Source organism: Eretmochelys imbricata, chromosome 2 (assembly GCF_965152235.1).
Source record: "Eretmochelys imbricata isolate rEreImb1 chromosome 2, rEreImb1.hap1, whole genome shotgun sequence".
NCBI classification, from domain to species: Eukaryota; Metazoa; Chordata; order Testudines; family Cheloniidae; genus Eretmochelys; species Eretmochelys imbricata.
In genome coordinates, this window is record NC_135573.1 from 81,308,767 (window position 1) to 81,331,763 (window position 22,997).

At 41.6% G+C, this 22,997-nt stretch overlaps 1 protein-coding gene across 2 annotated transcripts; it reads right to left on the reverse strand.

The window, feature by feature from the left end:
• Positions 1-328: 328 nt before the first annotated feature.
• On the reverse strand, positions 329-20,739 carry RIOK3 (RIO kinase 3). Of its 2 annotated transcripts, XM_077810367.1 has the most exons (13): positions 20,514-20,739; positions 16,394-16,515; positions 14,287-14,432; positions 14,041-14,148; positions 12,828-12,937; positions 10,691-10,834; positions 9,269-9,396; positions 7,320-7,508; positions 6,600-6,759; positions 4,281-4,361; positions 4,096-4,185; positions 3,559-3,666; positions 329-1,760 (listed from the first exon to the last, which is right to left on the reverse strand). In XM_077810367.1, exons 1-13 carry the CDS (start codon positions 20,580-20,582, stop codon positions 1,656-1,658), a joined length of 1,560 nt encoding a protein of 519 aa, XP_077666493.1. In that variant the 5' UTR covers positions 20,583-20,739; the 3' UTR covers positions 329-1,655. The 2 variants fall into 2 exon arrangements, with proteins under 2 accessions (XP_077666493.1, XP_077666494.1); XM_077810368.1 differs by lacking the exon at positions 16,394-16,515 and having other exon boundaries at positions 20,514-20,734.
• Between the last annotated feature and the right edge of the window lie 2,258 nt (positions 20,740-22,997).

Sequence of the window (22,997 nt, forward strand, 5' to 3'; positions counted from 1 at the left end):
TATATTGTGTTATTTTGACAAAATATGCAGAATTTGAGATCGTGTGCAGAATTAATTTTTCAGTGCAGAATTGCCCCAGGAGTAATCAATGCTCTGGTTCTTATGAAAGAAGAGGCAGCTGGCAATGTTTACTAAACTGCTGGAAACATCCAAGTTTAAGAGGTAAGATTACTCAAGCCACCCAGTTATGATGTTGTGTGTAATGATGCTGACATAGTTTAGTCCCATCTGGAACACTAGTTCCAAGTGATCTGTTGCTGACAAGGCTTTTAGGACTAACTCAAGTCAGTGCAATGTCTCAACAACATACTACACAAGAATACAGCCACAAGATCTCAAGGTTTTACTTCACCATTCATTTTCCAACAGGAAGAGCACCTGCACAGCACACAGAGAATGTCACACACAGCAACAATTTATCCTGCCTGGTAACAAGTACCATTACAAAGGGCAATAAAATAAATATACAGAAAATGATTTAATCTTCAGAATTTTCTAATTCATACCATCCCGTTAAATCAGCTCATCTTCTAAATGCATTGTTTCACAGAAATAAATTTTTGTCAGACTGTAATTCTAGTGAGATCTGGACAGGATTAAAAGGTTATATATAAATATATAAGAAACAAAAGATTAAATACTTTTTAGTCAAAAAGTCAATGAAAAACACAAGCATTTTCTTAATTTCTACTTTAGTAGGAGAAAAACCTCAAAACATGTTCATCTTGATTTATTACACAATGAAACTGTGGCAAGAAATAAATTGTGATAATCAGCTTTGGTTCTGTTAAGATTTCTAATTTGACTTTAGTCAAATCAGAAGTTTCCAAAGTACAACCCAGAGTTTCAATATAGGCTGAATGCAGAGGATCCATTTTGATCCAACCTGTACACTGAAGGATTTCTATAGTACAAATAAAGATTACTGCTATCTGCTCCATTTTATGGAAACGGAGTGCAGCCAGCAGGAGGTCCTGACGTTGCCAACTCAGCCCTCTGGACAGTTCAGGCTTGCTCTCCACCATGTTGCATGCAATTATATTTAGACAAGCAGATTAAGCCACATTCCATTTACGTGAAGAAAAAAAAAGATTTTAAAATGTGTGAAAGATGGTTACATTAAGAAATCAGATTTTTGTGACTGTCTAATTTAATTTTTTTGTTTGTTTTAAATGTGGAAAAAATGGGCTACACCTACGTTGTGTACATATAGATATAGAATCTTAAACCAGATAGGTTTTAGGGGTGGCAAAGGGGAGGATGATAGGGACTACTGCTCTTCCCTACCATTTACATGGTAGCCACTACTAGTCTGGAATTGTCAATTTAAAAAAAATTGAAGACATTTAAACTCTGAATCATGCCAAATATGATTAACTCAGCTATAATAATCTAAAGTAACTGAAAGGTTGGTTAAATCATCAGAACATTAGATGTGGTGACATTCTATTCACAGTGCCATTCTAAAATCCCAAGAGCCTAACTTGCAGGCCAATATAAAAAACACAAGCACCAAGGTACACTCATTGTGTTTTCCTTTTTGGTATTCCAAGTCAACCACACATTCCCTCATCTTTGGAAGGTGACTTTACCACGCCTCTAACATGGTTAGAAGCAGCGAACTTGTTTCTTTTAAAGCAGTTATGCATTCGGTGCTATTCATTGTATATTATTGGTGGATCTCCATCACTTGAAAATGGAGACGTCTTCTTTCCATGTTTCTGCACATGATCTTCATTCATTTTCTCCAAAGCTTCAATCTGTAAGACAGAAATAAATCCACTCTGAAGCTTTCGTAAAAACTGGGCCTGTAAGCATGTGCTTCAAAATAGTTTGTTAAAACAACTAGTTTACAGGAGTAAACTAGTTCACATATTATGATCCATTTCCTGAACATCTAATGCTTTCAGTGGTTCAGCCACCTCAGCTTTAAACAAGGGTGTGATATGCAAAGTTTAGGAGATATTAAGAAGCATCTACCTTGAGCAAATTAATGGAACAGAAGTACATACAATGCTTTCAGGGACAGGGTTTTTCGAGGGGGAAGGTCCCCATAGTCTAGACTGTGTCCAGAATTTCCCCAAAAGCACTTAAGTGTCAATTTTGTCAAGCCTAAAACAACACTGCTGTATCTCAACCCCCCCTGAACAGTGGTGGAAGTTCCAGAGTAGCCTCATGATGGGACAGCCCAGCCCACCCCCGATGTCAATGGTACTAGCAGAGCAGTAAATAAAGTCACACTCAAGTGCTTTACATGATTAAAATAGTACAGTCCTATTCTGTTTTGGTCTGCAGCCTATAAAGAGCTAGTCTGGGGCACTACTTTCTCCAATACTCAAAGAAGAGAAAACAAAAAAGAAAAAAGAAGGAATGTAAATAGGGAGATACTGGGGCTTCACACTGGTGTCCCTAACAGCTTGGAAGTTATGGTTTGAAGCTTACAGAGGGGCTATCGAAATTACGCTTTGAAAGATCAGATTGTGTAACAACATTCACACATTAATGCACCTCTCCCTATTATGGCAAATCATAAAACAAAATAGTCAAAGGATTTCGTAGGAGAACACCACAACCATCTTACAACTCAATGAAGCATGGAGACTTACCAGCATTTGAGAGTGGAGAAAAACTGAAATAACACTGATGAAATAGCTAGCAGTTCCCTAGAATGTTACATTGTGTCTTATTTCTTTCCTCCTTTGGCTGAGCACACTGGTAGTACACCCAGCTCAGGAGCTGAACAGAACTAAATTTCTCACCTCCTATATGTTTCTGCATTAATACAGAAATACACAGTTTTATGGCTGGGACCAGCATGGGTCTGCACTGCTAGGGCCTATCAGGACAACTCTCCAATGCTTTACTACTATTAAGAGCCCTTTTACCTAGTAACTCAAGAATGCTTGAAGACATTAAAAATTTCTCTATATAAACACACATCCCCTCTTCCTGCTTAAGACCTCTCCCGCTTCATCCCGTATTTGTCAGAATGTAATTGAAATGACATCAGGATGCACTTAAGAAATGAGTTACAGGCAAGATTAAAAAAAAAAATCAGGAAGTTAAATGTGGCTTTAGAAGTCTAATTTTAGGATCTTAAATTTTTGAGAATCCTAGCACATAAGCTTTATTTTTAGGTTCTAACCTTTTGCATTTAAAATGGAAAATAAGCAATAAAAGTTAGATAATTTTTAAAATAGCTTCTTTGTCCTTGCGTGACCCCACTAGTATTTTTATTTAAAAAAACCCTTTATTCAGTGGTCTAAAAACATTGTGACTTAATTAAAACAACCTCAGTTATATGTAAGATAATGTAAAGAGCTATTAACATACAGACAAATTATACCAGTTGTATCAGCTTCTGCTATTGCTATTTCAATGTAGAAAAAAATCGGAATTTGAAAAGCTGGAGATTTAGGTTTACTACAGTTTCACCAGCTATCCTAACAGGATTAGTCATAACAACTAAGAATGTTGAAGAAATAGGATTGTGGCTGGCTGCTAGCTAGCGGACCTTAATTTACTAGTGTTAGATATCACCCACAGAGGGACTCTTACCTCAGCTAGGAAATCAACTTCATTGTCAGCTGCAATATTTAAACCTGAGACAGCATTGAAGAGCTCCCGTTCATTAGGTGCTTCTGATACACCTCCCTTCTGGAAGAACTGTTAAAAATGAAAGAATGTATTACAGTGTCTTTAACCAGATTTTATAAAATAGTACCTGGTGTATTTCACAAACTACAATTACTAATCAGATATGGAAGTAGCACTTAAGCTTGACTCCCTTCCCCCCCAAGACAACCAAGCAACATGATCCAAGAGCATATTTCAATTCTAGGAGCACCATTTTATTCCTCTCTAATGCTCAATCTCACTCCAATATGGTCTTCCTGTATCTGAACACACCACTCAACATTTACAAGTGAATTTTTATAGACAAGTGATCATTTCCAAAACTGAATTTGATGATTTTATCAACTTCATATATTTAAAAAAGTCTGTTCCCCACCCCCAGAAAAAGCCTTTTACATCAGAGTTCAACTACAGGAAAAAAAAAACACAAGCAGAGGTCACTAACTGCAGAACCCCTACCTGTGAAACATTCCTACAGTCTCTGAACAAAAACTCAAGTCCATGAGGATGGGTTGGCTCCACAGATTGACTTACATCAATTAACCAGACCTAAAGTAAAGAGAGAAACATTCTGGTTCACATAGAGCATACGGACACTCAACATTAAATACACCTTTTTTTTCCTACTTTAAGAATATGCTCACCTTTCCATCGTGCCATAGCATGTTGTACTCACTCAGGTCAGCATGAACAAGTGAGCACTCTTTATATAATTGTTGCATCATCTGCGAGAGGTCAGACAAATGATTAATTAAGCAAAGAATACTTGTTTGAGTAGTAATTGATCAATCAGCACTGTTTGTACAACCAAGGTAAAGCAAAGCATGTTTTCCACCCAACTAGTAGTCACATTTCAAGTATACATGCAGTTGGGTTAATGTGAGGAATTGTGACATCACATCTTTTATTCCTGTTAAATAGAAACTAAATGTTCAGAATTTCAAGGAAAACAGTTATGCTAAAGAAAAGCATTAAGACTAGTGAACTTATCTGAACTCTGTCCACCAGTCCAACTGCAATAGATAGGCATGTTTAGACAACTCTTTTACCTCACCCCCTATCAAACAGATAAGCACTCACTGATGACTTTTCACCCAGAGTCATACATTAGAAATTACACAAAATGAATCAAGCTGAACTTCAATAGTGAGAGTCCGAATACTTCAACGCTAAGTAGGAGAAAGACACCTCTGAGATTCAATCTTACATTGTTCATTCTGGGTTTATGCATCTGCATCATATCGGCAGAATGTCAACTGAGTTACTTTGAGCAAGGACCTGAACTTCCTTTATGTATTGAACAGTGCCCAACACAAACTAAGTTCAGTTTAAACAATGTGTGTAGCTCCACAAGCCTCAGGGTTTAACTGCAAGGAATCTTTAGTTTCTACTTAGCTTTTCTCACTACAGAAAAACAAGTCATAAGAGTGAATTTGAGAGTACGTACACACAACTGATAACATATTATTTGATCCAGCTGAAATGGAGAATAAGCAATTAAGTATTTACAATTGCAGGTCAAGGGCTATAATTTTATTCTCTAGCACTCACACTGATGGGTTTATATCAGACTGTTGAGACAGTTAAACGGCTTTAAAGTCCTCCACTGTTTTTGTTTAAACCAGAATAACTTTCATCCCACCTCAGTTACCCTCACACTTCCCTCTCACCCCTGAAACAAATCAACAGGACAGTTTGGTTAATGGAGCCATTTAAAGGTTACTTAGCAAAGGTACATTAGAGAGTTTAAAAATGATAATACAAGTATTTATATAGGACCAGAAGAAGAATTCAGACGAGACACTCACTAGATCACTAATATTCTTTACTCCTGAGGGAATTCTGCACCAAAAAATTAAAAATTCTGCACACAATATTTTAAAATTAGTCAAATTTTATTTATCAATAAATAAATGTGGAAGCTCCAGCATGGTGTAGGCAGGAAGGCTCAGCCTCAGCCTGGCAAGATTCAAGTGTGGAGGGGCTTAGTGCATGTGTGGGGAGGATCCAAGTGTGGGGTGAGAGGGCTCTATGTGGTACAACCTGGATGCACAGGAGCTTGCTGGGGAGTTCTGGGTGCAGGAGCAATGGGACTCTGCACAGGGGTCCACGTGAAGGTGGTTGCACCCAGACAATCCTGCTGAGCCCCAGAGGTGGGGGGTCCGGATGCAGGGGGTGAGGCTCAGCAGGGTGGGGTGCCAAATGCACAGGGGTTGGGCAGATGGGGAAAATCAGTTCACTGTAGTGATCCCATCCCCCACACTGAGGAGCAATGGGGGCAGGAAGCGGGGCAGGGGAAGACCTTCATGTAGCCAGGAGAGGTTTCTGGGGATGGGTCTGATCCAGCACTGGCTCCTTGCAGGGGAAGAACAAGTCCTGTCCTCCCCTGCTCCCAGCCTAGTCAGGACTAGCAGCTGAGCCCAGCACAGGGTAGGAGCCATCAGCCAGAATGTCAATAGCCTCCCTCCCCTGTGGTGATTACCTCTCCACCAGGTGCTCCAGGCACGTGAAACAATGTGCTCACGCTGCTGGGCAGGGGCATGTGACCGCTCTTGCGGCTTCCCTTTGCTTTCCCGTCAGAAAGTCATTTTTCTGCAGGGAAGCAAAGAAATCTACAGGGGACATGAACTGTGTGCACGCAGTGGCCCAGAATTCCCCTAGGAGTAATTCTTCCTAAATCTGGGACCTTTAACCTGGAATAGCTGTTTTCTACCAAGCACCAGTTTGCCACCACTCAGCATTAAGTTTATTTTCTACCCAAGTCTTATTTTTCCTCTCACACATCATTTCTGATTTATCCTTGTTTATTCATGTGCCACAAAATATACCTATTGCAAAACATTACTGATATGGAGGTCCAGAGGTTTTATATATTGTGAAGAATACATATGTACAACTCATCTATAGTACTCCCCCAGGAATTGTTGCCAGAACGTTGAGTAAAGACATCAGCATCATCTTACATGAAGAATTTGATAGTAGGCCTTTTTCATGTCTTCACTATTGAGTTTTACTTCCTTCAGTTTAGGAGCTGGAACTTGATCCAGGCCAATGAAAGACATCACCAAGATGTGTTTCTTAAGCATAACCACTTCTGGACAAGGGATTCCTGCTTTCTGCATTCTGTAGATCAGAAGACAGATATTATTCCAAGAGTAAGTCAAAAATTCATGCTAGCCCTTCTCTGGTGCTAAAACATTTTTGCAAGCTTATTCTGGATCAATGTAGTAATTCACATAGAATATACATGAAAGCATTGGAAGCCACATAGTAGATTCCAAAAACATTATGCCTTGAAGGCTACAAACCTTTTGGTTTCATTTTAGATTGTAATTTTCAGAGGTAGATGCTAGTGGCTTCAAGACTCGATTACAATAGAGGTCTGGCAACAATTTCAAATTACCAATGGACACATTTTTACTTGAAAGATTTCCCAATATACAAAATAAATGTGCTCAGTTATACAATCTTGAACTTGAAGCATATAGGGAATAAGAGCCTGAACATTTGTAGTATCTCAACTGTATGAATTAAAATATATAATAAGATATGAGAGTTGGAGTAAACATATGCATTAAGGCCCCCCACATCAAAGTAGGACTTTACAGTGATCTAGCAAAACTTCCTTGAAAAAATAGGAAAAAAAAAAGTCAGACACTAATACCACCTATACTGTTTTGTACCTTGTTAGATTGTGCATTTCTTTCTCTGCCCACATACGGATAACCTTCCGTGGATTCAGTTTACTGAAGCGATCTTTAAACCTGTAGTCATCCTTAATGTATTTGTCACGGTTCTTGAATTCATTAAGGGTAGTTTTAAATACCTTTAAGGCACATTCTGGAGGTACAGCTTTATCATCCACACCCGTTCTTACGATAGAAAAAAAGAACACAGAACAAAAATTAAATGTTTAATCTACATCTAGGTCTCTGAGCACAATCAATTGAGTTTGTTTGTTTCTAAAAAAGCTGTTAAGATCATGCAGAAACAAAACACTGCATATAATGTTGAAGTTAAGTCCATGAAAAGACTGCAGAGTTCCCTGGCTAAACTTGGTTCTTAAACTAATTATAGTATTAATAGCTTCTGATGGACTTCAATTATGAAGACCAAAAGTTTATCAAGTAGGCTTATTATACATTTCTAGAATGACATGGAACTGATACAGTTTAAATATTACTCGGTTAAATGCAACCTCTGTAAAAGGTGAAATGTGGAAATCATTGTGTCTCCAACCAAGCAATAGCCCTTTTTTATAGTCTACTTTCTTCCCTCTGTTGATGTTTGTCTGTACAGTGGATAGAGTTGAAACCCAGGTTAACATTTTATGACAATTATGGAACTATCCTATAATAATTTATGAATACTGTAGGTCTGGTTATTGGAATGATGTTTTCTATATGAATATGTTTCTTATATGAAAATATTGGAATACAGGGAGGAAAGAGAAGGATGGCTCAAGATACCTACTTATCAGAAAATATTTAAGAGTTAAAGGACAATGCCAGAACGATTAGCTTTGCTGATTCTGTCTCCAATCAGCCTATGAAACTGGTTTGACAAGGAAAGGCCAAACCCCAGATGCAGGAGAACAAAGAACTATGGCAGCATTAAAGGACACTTCAAGCACCTTTAAGAACCTATGACTGCCTAGGTCACCATCAGGAATGGTAGTACTTTATGTAAGAGACCTAATAGTTGATGTCAGTTTTAAAATCCTCTAACGCTTCGTTTCTATTGCTAAATAAAAACAATTGTTTTAAGACAACTGTTTGGTCACTCTTCCATTTGCTCCCAAAGGGAAGAAATGCAGATGTCTAGTTGGACCTGCTGGGTTAAATAAGTGACTGACAGAGCAAGTATTGCACCCAGATCCCAGCCTGAGTGGGATAATGGCAAAAAAAAGAAGAAAAAAAGACAGGCAAGGGCATGAGGCCTAACACCGAAGGGGGGCCCAGAACCAGGGCACATGTACAAGCACATGAAGTTTTATACTTAAGTTTTATGTTCATTTTCCAGGCTATTTTGGAGAAGGAAAACAGCAAGGATTTTTTTTTAAAATGTACTTTTTGGCTTTTTACAATGTATCATTTTATATATAAACTTCTTATAAATATAAAGATTGCGAGCTGTCAGCACCCACCCCAAACCTTGCTTTGCCTCCAGCATTTACAATACTGTTAAATATATTTAAAAGATGTTTTTAAATTTATAACAGGGGGTCATACTCAGAGGCTTGTTGTATGAAAGGGGTCACCAGTACAAAAGTTTGAGAACCACTGTTTTAAAGGAACAAATGAACCATCTCTCTCTCAACTTACCAGGAAAGGGCTGGATATTGCAGCGCACACAATTTTGGGAAAATTCAGTACTGGGAGTGTGTTGGGGTCACCTTGCTGGTTGTAACCCAGGTTGGTGAAAGCCAGCGTGGGGCTGTAGAGAGGCTGCTGAACCAGGGCTGTCTACTGCACAGAAACACTCAGGGTTTGACTTGTAGGCTTGCTGAGAGCCCTCCCAGCCTGGGAGCTACAGCAACAAAGCACTCTAAAGCATCCTAGGGTTGCAGAACAAGTAGTGACAACCCCTTACTAGTCTGGATTGCACCCCAAAGCATGACAATCACACTTACTTTCCTCCATAAGCATGAAAAACAACAGATTCTTTTCCTGTGCTAATGCAGCCAGTGATGGTCTCCAGTATCCCAGCATTGACCATCTTGTACAAAATTAAACGTGTTTTAGGATCCACTGCTTTCTCCTACAGGAGAAAGGGAGAAAGAAAGTAAACATGTGAATGAGTTATGTAAATTCATTTAAACCTAATGGTGGTTCTGATTATTTAGAGGATAATACCCTTTCCATCTGATTTGAATCAGCTGGCAAAATGTGTTCTCATGAACAATCTAGGAGAAAAAGCATAAGTAGGTTGTTCTTGTTTTTACACTGTAGCAGAACAACTCTTTTATCCCAAGACTTACTTTACTTAATATTTTTTTTTATAGATTGTAAACTCCTTGGGGCAAGGACCACATCTTTTCTGTCATGCACAGAGAAGAGCATTATCAGCACTTTATATTGCACATTTCATATCCGAGTCTCAAAGACCTTTACAAATATTAAGGCTAAGTACCTCAGAGATGCTTAGGTATTATACCCATTTTAGTGACTGACAACACTGAGATAGAGAAAGGTTAAGAGCTGTCCAAATCACCATAACTCAGTGGCAAAAATCAAGGGCAGACTGGAAGAGGCCCTGGAGGTTTTTCGCCTTCCTCTGTAGCATGGGGCACGGGTCACTTGCTGGAGGATTCTCTGCTCCTTGAAGTCTTTAAACTATGATTTGAGGATTTCAATAGCACAGATATAGGTGTGAGGTTTTTTGCAGGAGTGGTGGGTGAAATTCTGTGGCCTGCGTTGTGCAGGTCAGACTAGATGATCATAATTGTCCCTTCTGACCTAAATATCTATGAATCTATAAGAACACTGCACTAGAATTCCCTCCGCCCTCCCCCTAAAAAAATCAACTGTTCATCGAATCACAAATACCAACTGGTTTTCTAGATGACAAGTTGAGGGACTTCAATTAGCGACCTATCTTCCTGAAGCTCTGGTTATGAAGATAATTTAAAGTAATATACTCCAGGTATCTAGGATTAATCCCTTCTTTTCTCAGAATTTCTCTAACCAAGTTCTAGAGAAAATTCCAGGAATAGTTGTGAAGCAGATGATCAGCTCCAAGGTATTAAAGATACAGAAAACACAAGCAAACTGGTAATGAAACTTGAATACTCTTATTTTGGGAAGCCTATCAAAATATTGCATGCATTTATACGGCAGCTGTGATCACAGTATCTGAGCACAATACATGTGGCTTAGATGAAGGCAAGAGTATCCCACTGTAGGAGTTAATACAATACAACCTTCAGTAAACCCCTAGTCAAACATTGCTCGTTTGGTTTAGTCAAAATGGATTATTTTTTCTAAAATATATCAAAATGATATGCAAGTTGGTATGGAAAGTTTGGGATTTAAAATGGCTAAGCAAGACATACCGCAGTAGAATGCTCTTTCTTCTCATGAAGCCTGGCACTTCGACGTTCCTCAGAGTATGCATGTTGCTTTAAGGCATTAAAGACTTGATTGGATAGTTTTAAATCCATTCCAATTCCATCTCCAACCTGGAAATCAGGCCCAAACTACAAAACAGACAATTTAAACTACTACTACTTGAGACAGAGAAAGATACAGAAAATGAACAAGATTTTGATTCAAATATTCAAGAACTAACTTTTATAATGCTTAGCTTCAGAACTGGAAGAGTGGACGCTTCAGTAAATGGCTTCTGTGACAGCATTCCACCAAACAAGTTTTACAGAGCGTTAACAAAATGTTCTAATATAATTTAAAATCAAGAGCTAAGCAATTGCTCTAACCCACTCTTTAAGTAGATTACACATCACTTATCCTATAAAGATAATACTGGCATGCATTTCCTTCTTTCCAATATTTTTTGATACAGCTATGTTAATGCAAATTGCAAATATTTACTGCTGTGGATAGACAGATTATAAGCCAGCATTCTGCAGTAAGTGATTAAGATTCAGTTTCCCTGACTCAGACAAGGTTTTTCTGGTTCTGTGGATGAAGGGAAAGCAGTGGATGTATTGTTTCTTGACTTTAGCAAAACTTTTGACACAGTCTCCCACAGTATTCTTGTCAGCAAGTTAAAGAAGTACGGGCTGGATGAATGCACTATAAGGTGGGTAGAAAGTTGGCTAGATTGTCGGGCTCAACGGGTAGTGATCAATGGCTCCATGTCTAGTTGGCAGCCGGTGTCAAGTGGAGTGCCCCAGGGGTTGGTCCTGGGACCGGTTTTGTTCAATATCTTCATAAACGATCTGGAGGATGGTGTGGATTGCACTCTCAGCAAACTTGCGGATGATACTAAACTGGGAGGAGTGGTTGATATGCTGGAGGGCAGGGATAGGATACAGAGGGACCTAGACAAACTGGAGGATTGGGCCAAAAGAAATCTGATGAGGTTCAATAAAGATAAGTGCAGGACCCTGCACTTAGGACGGAAGAACCCAATGCACACCTACAGACTAGGGACCGAATGGCTAGGCAGCAGTTCTGCGGAAAAGGACCTAGGGGTGACAGTGGACGAGAAGCTGGATATGAGTCAGCAGCGTGCCCTTGTTGCCAAGAAGGCCAATGGCATTTTGGGATGTATAAGTAGGAGCATAGCGAGCAGATCGAGGGACGTGATCGTTCCCCTCTATTCAACATTGGTGAGGCCTCCTCTGGAGTACTGTGTCCAGTTTTGGGCCCCGCACTACAAGAAGGATGAGGATAAATTGGAGAGAGTCCAGCGAAGGGCAACAAAAATGATTAGGGGTCTGGAACACATGACTTATGAGGAGAGGCTGAGGGAACTGGGATTGTTTAGTCTGCAGAAGAGAAGAATGAGAGGAGATTTGATAGCTTCTTTCAACTACCTGAGAGGTGGTTCCACAGAGGATGGTTCTAGGCTATTCTCGGTGGTAGAAGAGGACAGGACAAGGAGTAATGGTCTCAAGTTGCAGTGGGGGAGGTTTAGGTTGGATATTAGGAAAAACTTCTTCACTAGGAGGGTGGTGAAACACTGGAATGCGTTACCTAGGGAGATGGTGGAATCCCCTTCCTTAGAAGTTTTTAAGGTCAGGCTTGACAAAGCCCTGGCTGGGATGATTTAATTGGGGATTGGTCCTGCTTTGAGCATGGGGTTGGACTAGATGACCTCCTGAGGTCCCTTCCAACCCTGATATTCTATGATTTTATGATTCTGTTTTTTAAATCATTTGGGTTACATGACTGAGATGTTTACCAGCATATGCTTGATGATTTTCCCCTCTTATTACTGAACTTGCTGGTTTATTTGTGCTAAAGTAATTTATTTCTGTACATAAACATTTTTGTATCACTTACATACAGTATTACTTGAACAGTTTAGAAATAAAAATTCAGTTTTCCACCAATACTTACCTCTATGAAAAAGTTAATCCAAATGTTTCACAATCTTCATTTAAAGGACGGTTAGAACAACATACTACAGCACACAAACATACATTTCTCTAAAATCCTCCAAATACTGATTGAATTAAGGCATTTATAGATATTATGCTTGCGTACATACAAGGTGGACCTTACATTTTCCATTCGAGCAGTATTCTTTCTTCCACATACAACCTCATCATGTTTGGTGGTAATTTCTTTTCCTTTTCCTATAAAGCCCTTTTTTGGAGTAGTGGTGGGTTTATCTGCCGATAATGAACAACACAAGTCAAAGTTTATGTATACACAAATATAGGTGTAATATATTTGGAACTATTCCATGATGCGCACAATAAGCAAAGCAATTTAATTAATTAAAAATGTAAAGATCAAACAAAAGTCCCTTCTGCGAAGCATCCTGCACACTTCGGGGACTTCTAAAATAATAAATCCTACGTTACACAGTCTGGCACATACTCTAGGAAGGAACAGATGAAGACACATATGTCCTCCAAACAGGTAACCTCAAATACCCAGCTATTAAGACTAATCAATGAGTTCTGTGCTGCATCTTGGGCATTGAAATCTTCATTACAATGCACTGCTTTTACGACACACACAACCATAGGCAACCTAATTTTTAATAAGAACTTTACAAAGGGCACATGTAATCAGAGACCAGTATATTAAAAATAGGACCTAAATTAAATAATAAAGAATAAATAAATAAACAAACAAACAGCATGAGTACCCAAAACGGCCAAGTACCTAGTATCTCTCATTTCTAATTTCAGGCTCTCATTTTTGAGAATCTTGGCCTAAATCAGGGGTGGGCAAACTATGGCCCGCAGGATTGCCACCTCCGTGGTGCCACGGGCCCTGTGCCACTTCGGGGGAGGTACCCACAGGTGAGGGCAGCGCACGGAGCTCTTTGCCTGCCCCGGGGCTGCAGGGATGTGGTGCCGGCCACTTCTAGGAGCGGAGCTGGCCACTTCCAGGAGCGGCTCCAGGTAAGCGGCGCCAGGCTGGAACCCGCACCCCTCACCCCAACTCCCTGCCCTGAGCCCCCGTTGAACCCTTACCCCCTTCCCTGAGCCCCCTCCTGCTCTCCTCCCTGCACCTCTGCCCTAAGCCCCCTCCTGCACCCCAACCCCCTTCCCTGAGCCCCCTCGTATACCCTGCACCCCTCCTTTTCCCCAACCCCTTGCCCTGAGCCCCTTCCAGCACACGGCACCCCCTCCCACACCCCAACCCCCCATTCACGGCCCTGCATGCAATTTCCCCACCCAGATGTGGCCCTTGGGCCAAAAAGTTTGCCCACCCCAGCTTATATAGTACATTTTGTACACACAGTAAATTCAATCAGTACCTGCTCTATAGGGATCATGACGGGTATCCTGCCAGTCAACTTCATCTTCTGAGCTGTCACTATCCTCATAGGGATGCACCTTTCGGTAATTTTCAAAGGATATGGAGACTTGGGAAACAAAACAAATTGGAAATTTTGTAATTAACATGCATTCACCACTACTGTGCAGCTCAGTCAATTCAAACAGGTGTCACAAAATAAATGTACTTGTTTGTCTAACAAGACCGTCATGTCTGATGGTAGTACCTTTGCTATCTCCATTGAACTTTTTCTCCTCACGTCTAAGCTGCGCATCATACTCCCTGTCAAACTCCATTTGCAGCATCTGGGCAAGCATTAGGTCACTGGAAGTGTCAGTGTTTTCTCCGGTAATGAATGGCCCCTCAGCAACACTAAGTACAATAAAAAAAAAGGGAATAAAAGTTCTGTTAACATAGTAAACACACAGTCTTGTATCCCCTTGACTTATCCCAGACTGAAGACAGAATTTGGAGAAACTGCATTTAAATGCAAAACTTCTCAATAATTAACTATGATTAAGATTTTGTCATGGTTATTTTAAGCAAAAGTCACAGATAGGTCGTGGGCAAGAAACAAAAATTCACATAAGCCCGTGACATGCCTGTGACTTTTGCTAAAAATAATGGGGGGATAATGCATCTCTCTTAAGAGTCTGATTTTTCTTGCGTACCCCAAGTTTCACCTCACTTAGAAGTGCTTGCTTACAAAACCAAACAAAAATTCAGAAGCGTCACAGCACACTATTACTGAAACATTGCTTATTTTCTCATTTTGTCTACATGAAATTTTAGTTTGTACTGACTTTGCTAGTGCGTTTTATGTAGGTTTTTGTAAAACTAGGCAAATATCTAGATTAGTTGATATACCCTGGAAGACCTCTGTGTACCTCTGGTTGATCTAAAGAGCCCTCTTCATGAAAGTGAAGAGTCAAGAAAGAAGCATGAACTGGGGAGAGAACAAGATAATGAGAGGATCTGTCATGAAGAGATCCACATAAGAACATAAGAATGGCCATACTGGGTCAGACCAAAGGTCCATCCAGACCAGTATCCTGTCTACCGACAGTGGCCAATGCCAGGTGCCCCAGAGGGAGTGGACCTAACAGGTAATGATCAAGTGATCTCTCTCCTGCCATCCATCTCCACCCTCTGACAAACAGAGGCTAGGGACACCATTCCTTATCCATCCTGGCTAACAGCCATTAATGGACTTAACCTCCATGAATTTATCCAGTTCTCTTTCAAACCCTGTTATAGTCCTAGCTTTCACAACCTCCTCAGGCAAGGAGTTCCACAGGTTGACTGCTGCCCATTAATTTCATTTGGTGGCTCCTAGTTCTTATATTATGGGAACAAGTAAATAACTTTTCCTTATTCACTTTCTCCACACCACTCATGATTTTATATATCTCTATCACATCCCCCCTCAGTCTCCTCTTTTCCAAGATGAAAAGTCCTAGCCTCTTTAATCTCTCCTCATATGGGACCCGTTCCAAACCCCTAATCACTTTAGTTGCCCTTTTCTGAACCTTTTCTAATGCCAATATATTTTTTTTGAGATGAGGGGACCACATCTGTACGCAGTATTCAAGATGTGGACATACCGTGGATTTATATAAGGGCAATAAGATATTATCCATCTTATTCTCTATCCCTTTTTTAACAATTCCTAACATCCCGTTTGCTTTTTTGACTGCCGCTGCACACTGCGTGGACGTCTTCAGAGAACTATCCATGACGACTCCAAGATCTTTCTCCTGATTAGCTGTAGCTAAATTAGCCCCCATCATATTGTATGTATAGTTGGAGTTATTTTTTTCCAATGTGCATTACTTTACATTTATCCACATTAAATTTCATTTGCCATTTTGTTGCCCAATCACTTAGTTTTGTGAGATCTTTTTGAAGTTCTTCACAGTCTGCTTTGGTCTTAACTATCTTGAGCAGCTTAGTATCATCTGCAAACTTTGCCACCTCACTGTTTACCCCTTTCTCCAGATCATTTATGAATAAGTTGAATAGGACTGGTCCTAGGATTGACCCTTGGGGAACACCACTAGTTACCCCACTCCATTCTGAAAATTTACCATTTATGGTACATATGGTACCAGTACATGATTCATGCACTGGAGAACCACTAGAATAGGTGTTTTTAACAATACATTTCTAGAGCTACCAGAAATGGACCAAGAAAGGGTGACAGAATGAGGAAAATGTTTACTATGGTACTGTAACTACACACGTTTACTTAAGATACCATGTAGGAAGACCTACAATGACTAGGCAATCAAGTTTACTAACCCAGCATTTAAGTTCTAGGGTGTTTAACTTACGTAACCACCTCAGGAAAAGCAACTTTTTCTTCTTCCAGTTGCAGCTCTTTTGCCAACTGTTCGCTCATCACATCAGCAAGGGAGCATGATATTACTACATTTTTAGGGGCTCCCCATGGACACTGCAAAGAAACATTTTGTTGAAATACGGCAACTAGACATACGGGCTACTTTGTTTGTTAATACAGTTAAACTACCAATAGGTTCAGGGCAAACTGATGTAGTCTTCAGATTTTCTCTTTCTTCCACAGACTCACAAACACTGTTAGACTAAAGTACAACAGTACTCCTTTAAGTGACCACCATAAGGTAAGTAGGGAAGAGGGCAGTGCCAATACTTCAGAGGGTTTGGATTGTTAAAAAATATATTCACACAGTATGTTGTAAGAGCCATCTGGTAATAGCAGACAGACAGAACTGGGAATTTCTGTAAAACCTCCCATTTGAGAAAGGTATGTGAAAAACATTTTTGGGCTGAAGTTTACCATATTTTCTCTCAGCTCAGAATTTTCTCCCCCCGCCCCCAAAAAAAAATTTGGAAAAATTATCTGTTCAAACATTTGAATGACAAAAGTTAAATATCTTTGAATACCGAGTTATAAATGTGCAAAATGCACTGGTTCAGCCAAGTCTCCAAGTTAAAACTGCTTGAAAGATCATAGTGAAACAGTAATTATGAAAATTTACATATTGATTGGTAATGAAGTCCACAGGGCTGGGCTACCTCTAAGGAGGCAGAACTTAGCTCACAAGTTTAAATACTCTGTAGACTTCAGGCACCAAATACAGCCATGCAGGATAAACTTTGCACCTGAATGCAGTCTAACTGAAGTATTCCCATGTGGATGCAATTTCAGAATATCTGGCCCTAAGTTTCAGGCACTTTTACAACCAAGATAGTGTGTCCCAGTAAAGAAACCTGTTATTTTCAAGAATTGTGTTTCATCTATATCGTCAACAGGGAGAGAACAATTTTTAAACTGGCCACCAACTCACTCTAGAGGTTTTATTAGAGATAGTATTGCCATAGCACAGCACCTACAGATCTTGATCAAGTCAGATCCACATCCTGCCACGCACTGTATAAACAAAGCAAAATTCATCTTAAAAAGTAACTTACTCTAAGGAAAAACACATTAAAGTTGATATTGATTTAAAAAAAATCCAGTAGAATGTGTTATACATTTCTCAGCAACATTTTTTAGACTGAAACAAAATGAAAACTAGAGAACAGACTTGTTTGTTTCAGTGCCCTCTGAAGCATCAAGGAGAAGGAAAGATCTGTTTGCCAAATGGTAAGAGAATAGAGAGGAAAAATATATTAGCAGCTTTTAGGCACCAGGATAAAATCCCCTGTGGAATAGTGGTGATCACCAAATAATCACAAGTACAACTAAAGGTTTCCTTTCCAGACTCTGGAAACGATAACAGACAACACATTCCTTCAAAACTAAAGGAGACATCTCTGAGATGTAACCAAAAGAAGATTTCATAGGTCTAAATTCTGGATCCCATGTGAGTTTTGTCACTGACTTAACGGAGCTACAGTTTTGCTCAGAATCAAGGTCTGAGTGCACTGATCCACCTGTGAAGGGTCCAACTGGAACTTTGGTCAGCAAGCAGTAGCTGAACAGAAACTTATCAATTTCAGTTCACTGCTGACTTCAGGCTGCAGTGGAATAGACAAAGGTCTGCTCATCAGTTTTGGCAACCAACTCTGAGCCCCTTTTTTTGCTGAAAAGATTTGTGTGTACTCTTAATTTCTTCAAGCAATTTAGAGTAAAGTATTTGACTACTGAAAATGTTAAAAGATGTTTATTTCATCTATGTGCATTTCTCATTGCCTTGCACAAAGTCTGCTGAGTTAGAGCTGAATATGCCTCAACATGTCCTTCTGCGGGCACACTTAAGTCTTTTTTAGTCTACAAGCACATGTCATTACAGCGAGGACAAAGTTAGTAAAGGCCAGAGTAGATCACCATCTTTCAGAGTTTAATACAACAGGTCAAGACTGGTTAGGACACATTGTACCCAAATTACATTCTGGAAGAGGTTTCAAGCCACAGACAAAAACTGATTTCTACATGTCTGTCACAGTTAGATGTCCTACTTTAGGCTACACCAGCAGGTTCGAGCCAAGTTCTAGTTCTCTCCTGGCACCTGAAAGTGGATCCCAATGCTAAATTTCACCACTTCTGTGAGGGAACAGTTTAATAATTCCATCAGAGCAGATACACAGTAATGGCAAGGTATAGCATATGTTCATCTAAAATGGACTCTACCATTGGCATGCCAAATTTTAACTCAAGTACCAAATGGATCTATTGGTAGATGTGGTCATGCTTAGTACTTACATGGCACTTAGCACATTCAAAGCACCATGCAAACATGAATCCAGTTTGAACCCTACTGCATTAGACATGAGAAGAGAAGTGAAAAGTGACTTGCAACAGTTAGGACACAGAAGCTCCTGGTTCTCAGACCTTTCCCCAGGACCGTGGTGTCTTTTGCTACCTGTCATGACGGTCTTTGTTCTGAGCTTCCCAGATACAAACTCACAAATGCAACCTCTAATACCCTCCCCGCTTCTCCCCACACAGACTGAAGGCAAGCCTAGCAACAGCCTATTGTTTAACTTTGTTGTGGTGTTTCCTTCCTAGTTCCCACATTTAAGAAAGATTAATTTAAACTGGAACAGATGGAGAGAAGGGCTACTAGAATGATCAGAGACAAGAACCACCTACCTTACGAGAGTAGTCTTAAAAAGTTTGGCTTATTTAGTCTAACATAACAAAAGCTCAGGAGAGATACGATTTCTCTCTATAAATACATTAGATGAGTAAACACAAAGGAACGAGATGAGTTATTTAAGTAAAGGACCAATGTTGGCATAAGAACAAATGGACATAACCTAGCCATCAGTAAGTTTATGCTCGAAGTCAGATGAAAATTTCTAACCACCAAAACAGTGAAGTTCTGGAACAGTTATCCAAGGGAAGCAGTGGAGGTAAAAAAACCCTCACCTGTTTCAAGACTGACCTTGATAAATTTTTGGAGGAAATAGTATGATGACATTGCCTACAATAGTATGTGGCCTACCCATGACTGCTATCAATAAATATCTCCAATGGCTACAGAACGGGAGGGCTTCAAGTTACTATAGAAAATTCTTTCCCACATCTGGCTCGTGGGTCCTGCTTACATACTCAGGGTCTAACAGCTCACCATATTTGGGGGCAGGAAGGAATTTCCCCCAGGTCAGATTGACAGAAACCCTGGAGGTTTTTTACCTTCCTCTGTAAAGTAGGGCACAGGTCACTCACTGGTCTGAACTAGAGGATATGGTGGATTCTCTATAACTTGAAGTCTTTAAATGAAGATTTCATAGAATCATAGAATATCAGGGTTGGAAGGGACGTCAGGAGGTCATCTAGTCCAACCCCCTGCTCAAAAGCAGGACCCATCCCCAATTAAATCATCCCAGCCAGGGCTTTGTCCAGCCTGACCTTAAAAACTTCTAAGGAAGGAGATTCCACCACCTCCCTAGGCAACAGATTTGAAGACTTAAGTGACCCAGCCAGAGGTTATGGGTCTATTACAGGAAGGGGTGAGATTCTGTGGCCTGTGATGTGCAGGAGGCCAGACTAAATGATCACAGAATCATAGAATATCAGGGTTGGAAGGGGCCTCAGGAGGTCATCTAGTCCAACGCCGTGATAGTCCCGTCTGCCCCTACAGTCTGTGAGCCTAAAATCTCACTCGTCCCTGGAGAGGAAGAGCAGCTTTGGCGCAGCTCAGGGAGGGACACTGGAAACACCAGCACTAGAAACTGCCTGAGGCCCGGAGCAGTCTCTGCTGCCCTCCGCGCGCCCTAGAAGGAGGCTGGGTCCCCCTCCCCCGCAGGGTCTGGGTCAGCCCTGGGCTGGGGGCGGTCGGCCAAACCGGCCGCGCCAGCTGGGTGCGGGAAGCGGAGCCCGGAGCCGCCGCCTGCGGTGACTCATCTGCGGCTCCTCCCCCCGGCACGCAGCAGAAACCCCTGGGGCAGCGCCTCCCGCAGGGACGGGGACTCAGAACGGGACCTTCGCCGGCCGCAGGAGCCCCTCACGGTACCTCCCCTCACCTTGCTCTGCCAGGCGGGGCCTGGGCCGGTCTCGGGGGCGGCGGCGGCGGCGACTCCTACCGGATCCATCTGCACATCCAGAGAGCGGGGCGGCGGGCGGGAGACAGACACGGCGCGCGAGGAAAGCGGCGGCGACAGAGAACGAGGCGCGGCGGCGGCGGCAGCGGGGCTGAAATCCGGGCAGCTGTCACCAGCGTCAGACACACAATGAAACCAGCACTTCCGGCTTCTCCCCACTTCCCTCTCCCCGTGACCTTCAGATCAGACTTCCCATTGGTCGGGGGAAAGTACTTCCGTTGTTCTGACGCGCCTACTGAGGGTGATGTCACCGACGTTCCACTTCCCACTGATCAGCACCGCCCTGTGCCCCTCTCCCTGCCCTTCCCCCAGAGCCTGCCGTGGAAATCTAACCCTCAGTACTGGGCGGGGGACAGTTATCGTCTCTCCATGCCCTTGCCTTGTCCCTATATGTCAAAAAGTCTGCAAGAGCTACTCTCATCACCCAGTGGAAGACTGAAACAACGCTCAGAATTCAAAAATCATGAGTCAGGCCTCAAGGATGGGATCGGCTTAAAAATTCATGAGATTTTTTTTTAAAAAAGAGAATACTTTTGGGTTCTTTTTGTCTTCCAGTTTTTGAGCCTTCCAGGTCATGTTTTAGACTTCCTTCACAACTGCAAGGGCTAGAAAGGATTTGGAATTAATAGAATTTAGGAAAGGTTATTCAGCAAGTTAGAAGAAAAGGAGTACTTGTGGCACCTTAGAGACTAACAAATGTATTTGAGCATAAGCTTTTGTGAGCTACAGCTCACCACACACACAAAACAACTCTAACATTGAGAGAATGAGCAAAAAAATTGTTTATCTGAACTAAATATCACAGATCAGGAACCCTAATCCAAAGAAATGAACAGATAAAAGTAATTGGGAAAACAGATAACAATATGCTTATAAAGGTACAAAAACACAAGAGGAGAGCTTTGCTAATAAGCAAAAATAGGAATATCAGCTTTCTAACTAAAGGAAAGGGAAATGACCCAGAGAAGAAAAAGAGATAAGACCAAGAACACAAAATAACTCACTTCTCACTGACCCCATAAATCAAACTCACCAGGAATCACAAATTAAAAATAGCCATTTGGTAGATGTAGACTCAGAAGGAAAATATTTAAATAAAAACTCCTTTTCCTGGGAATAGTTATCAATCAAAAAGGGATTGATTCTCAGGTACACTGTGACAACTTTATGGCACTATGCACTCTAAAGCCAGCTTCCTCAGCCTTTGGCAGTTTCCCATTAAAGTGGCTCCTATGCCATTTCCCTTCCAGTTGCTGGCATAGATGTGAGGTGCCTTGCTGATGACAGAATGTAAGAATGGCTGTAAGACTAAAGTTAGGATCCTAAATCCTTAGTTATCACCAACATTAAAATAGCTTGATTTTCAGAGGTGCTGGGCACCCACAAAATGCCAATTAATTCAATAGGAGCTGCAGGTGCTCAGCACTTTTGAAAAATGAGACTGTTTCTGTTTAGGGAAATACAGATTGGAAAATGTTGGTTGACATTAGTGTATAAAGCAGCTCCTGTTGGCCAGGAACGGCAAACCGCGGCCACTGGCAGCTATGGGCGGCCGTGCCTGTGGCCCGACAGCAGATTACCCTGATGGGCTGCGTGTGGGCAGCAGGTTGCCCATCCCTGGTATAAAGTAATAAATATATAATATAAAGCAAGTATTTGCGAGAGGATGGGAACAGAAAGTTGTCCTCTGAAAGACAGACTACCATGCTTATAGATCCTTTCGAAGCAAAGGTCCCCAAAGCGTGGGGCGCGCCCCGTAGGGGGGCATGTAGGAACATCCTGGGGGGTGCGGTGGGGCCTAGGCCAGCCCCCATGGGAGCAGAGAGGGAGCACCACCCAGTCCCTCCCTGCTCCCAGCTCTGCTCTGCTCCTGCCCCTAGCCTCAGCCTCTGGACACGGCTCCATTCCCGGCCCAAGGCTGAGGCTGAGGGCAAGGCTGAGAGCAGAGCCGCACCTAGCCGCTGGCCCGGCTGCTGGCCTCCACTGCAGCCTGGCTGTCACTCTGCTCCTGCTCCCGCCCCCGCCCCCAGCTGTGGCCCCTGGCCACAACCCCACTCCCAGCCTCAGTCCCACCAGCCCCTGCAGCCCCAGCCTGGCCCCTTTGCCCCTCTCTGTGTCTCTCCCCTCCCCCCCACACCTCGGAGCCATGGCCCTGCTTCCGGCCCCAGGTCCTGGGGGTGGGGGGTGGGAGGGGGGTGTTACCGTCAAAAGTTTGGGACCGCTGTTTTAAAGCATCACACTTCCTTTGGATCAATTACCCATAAACTGTCATTGCTTAAATGAATTAATAGGAGAAACTGGCTTGACAATGTGACATCTTTCTTTCCATGATGTTTACAAGTAAAACATTAAAAGTGTTCCTATCACAAAACGTGGCTTTCCTCCAAGGCTGGCAGAAATAATGCA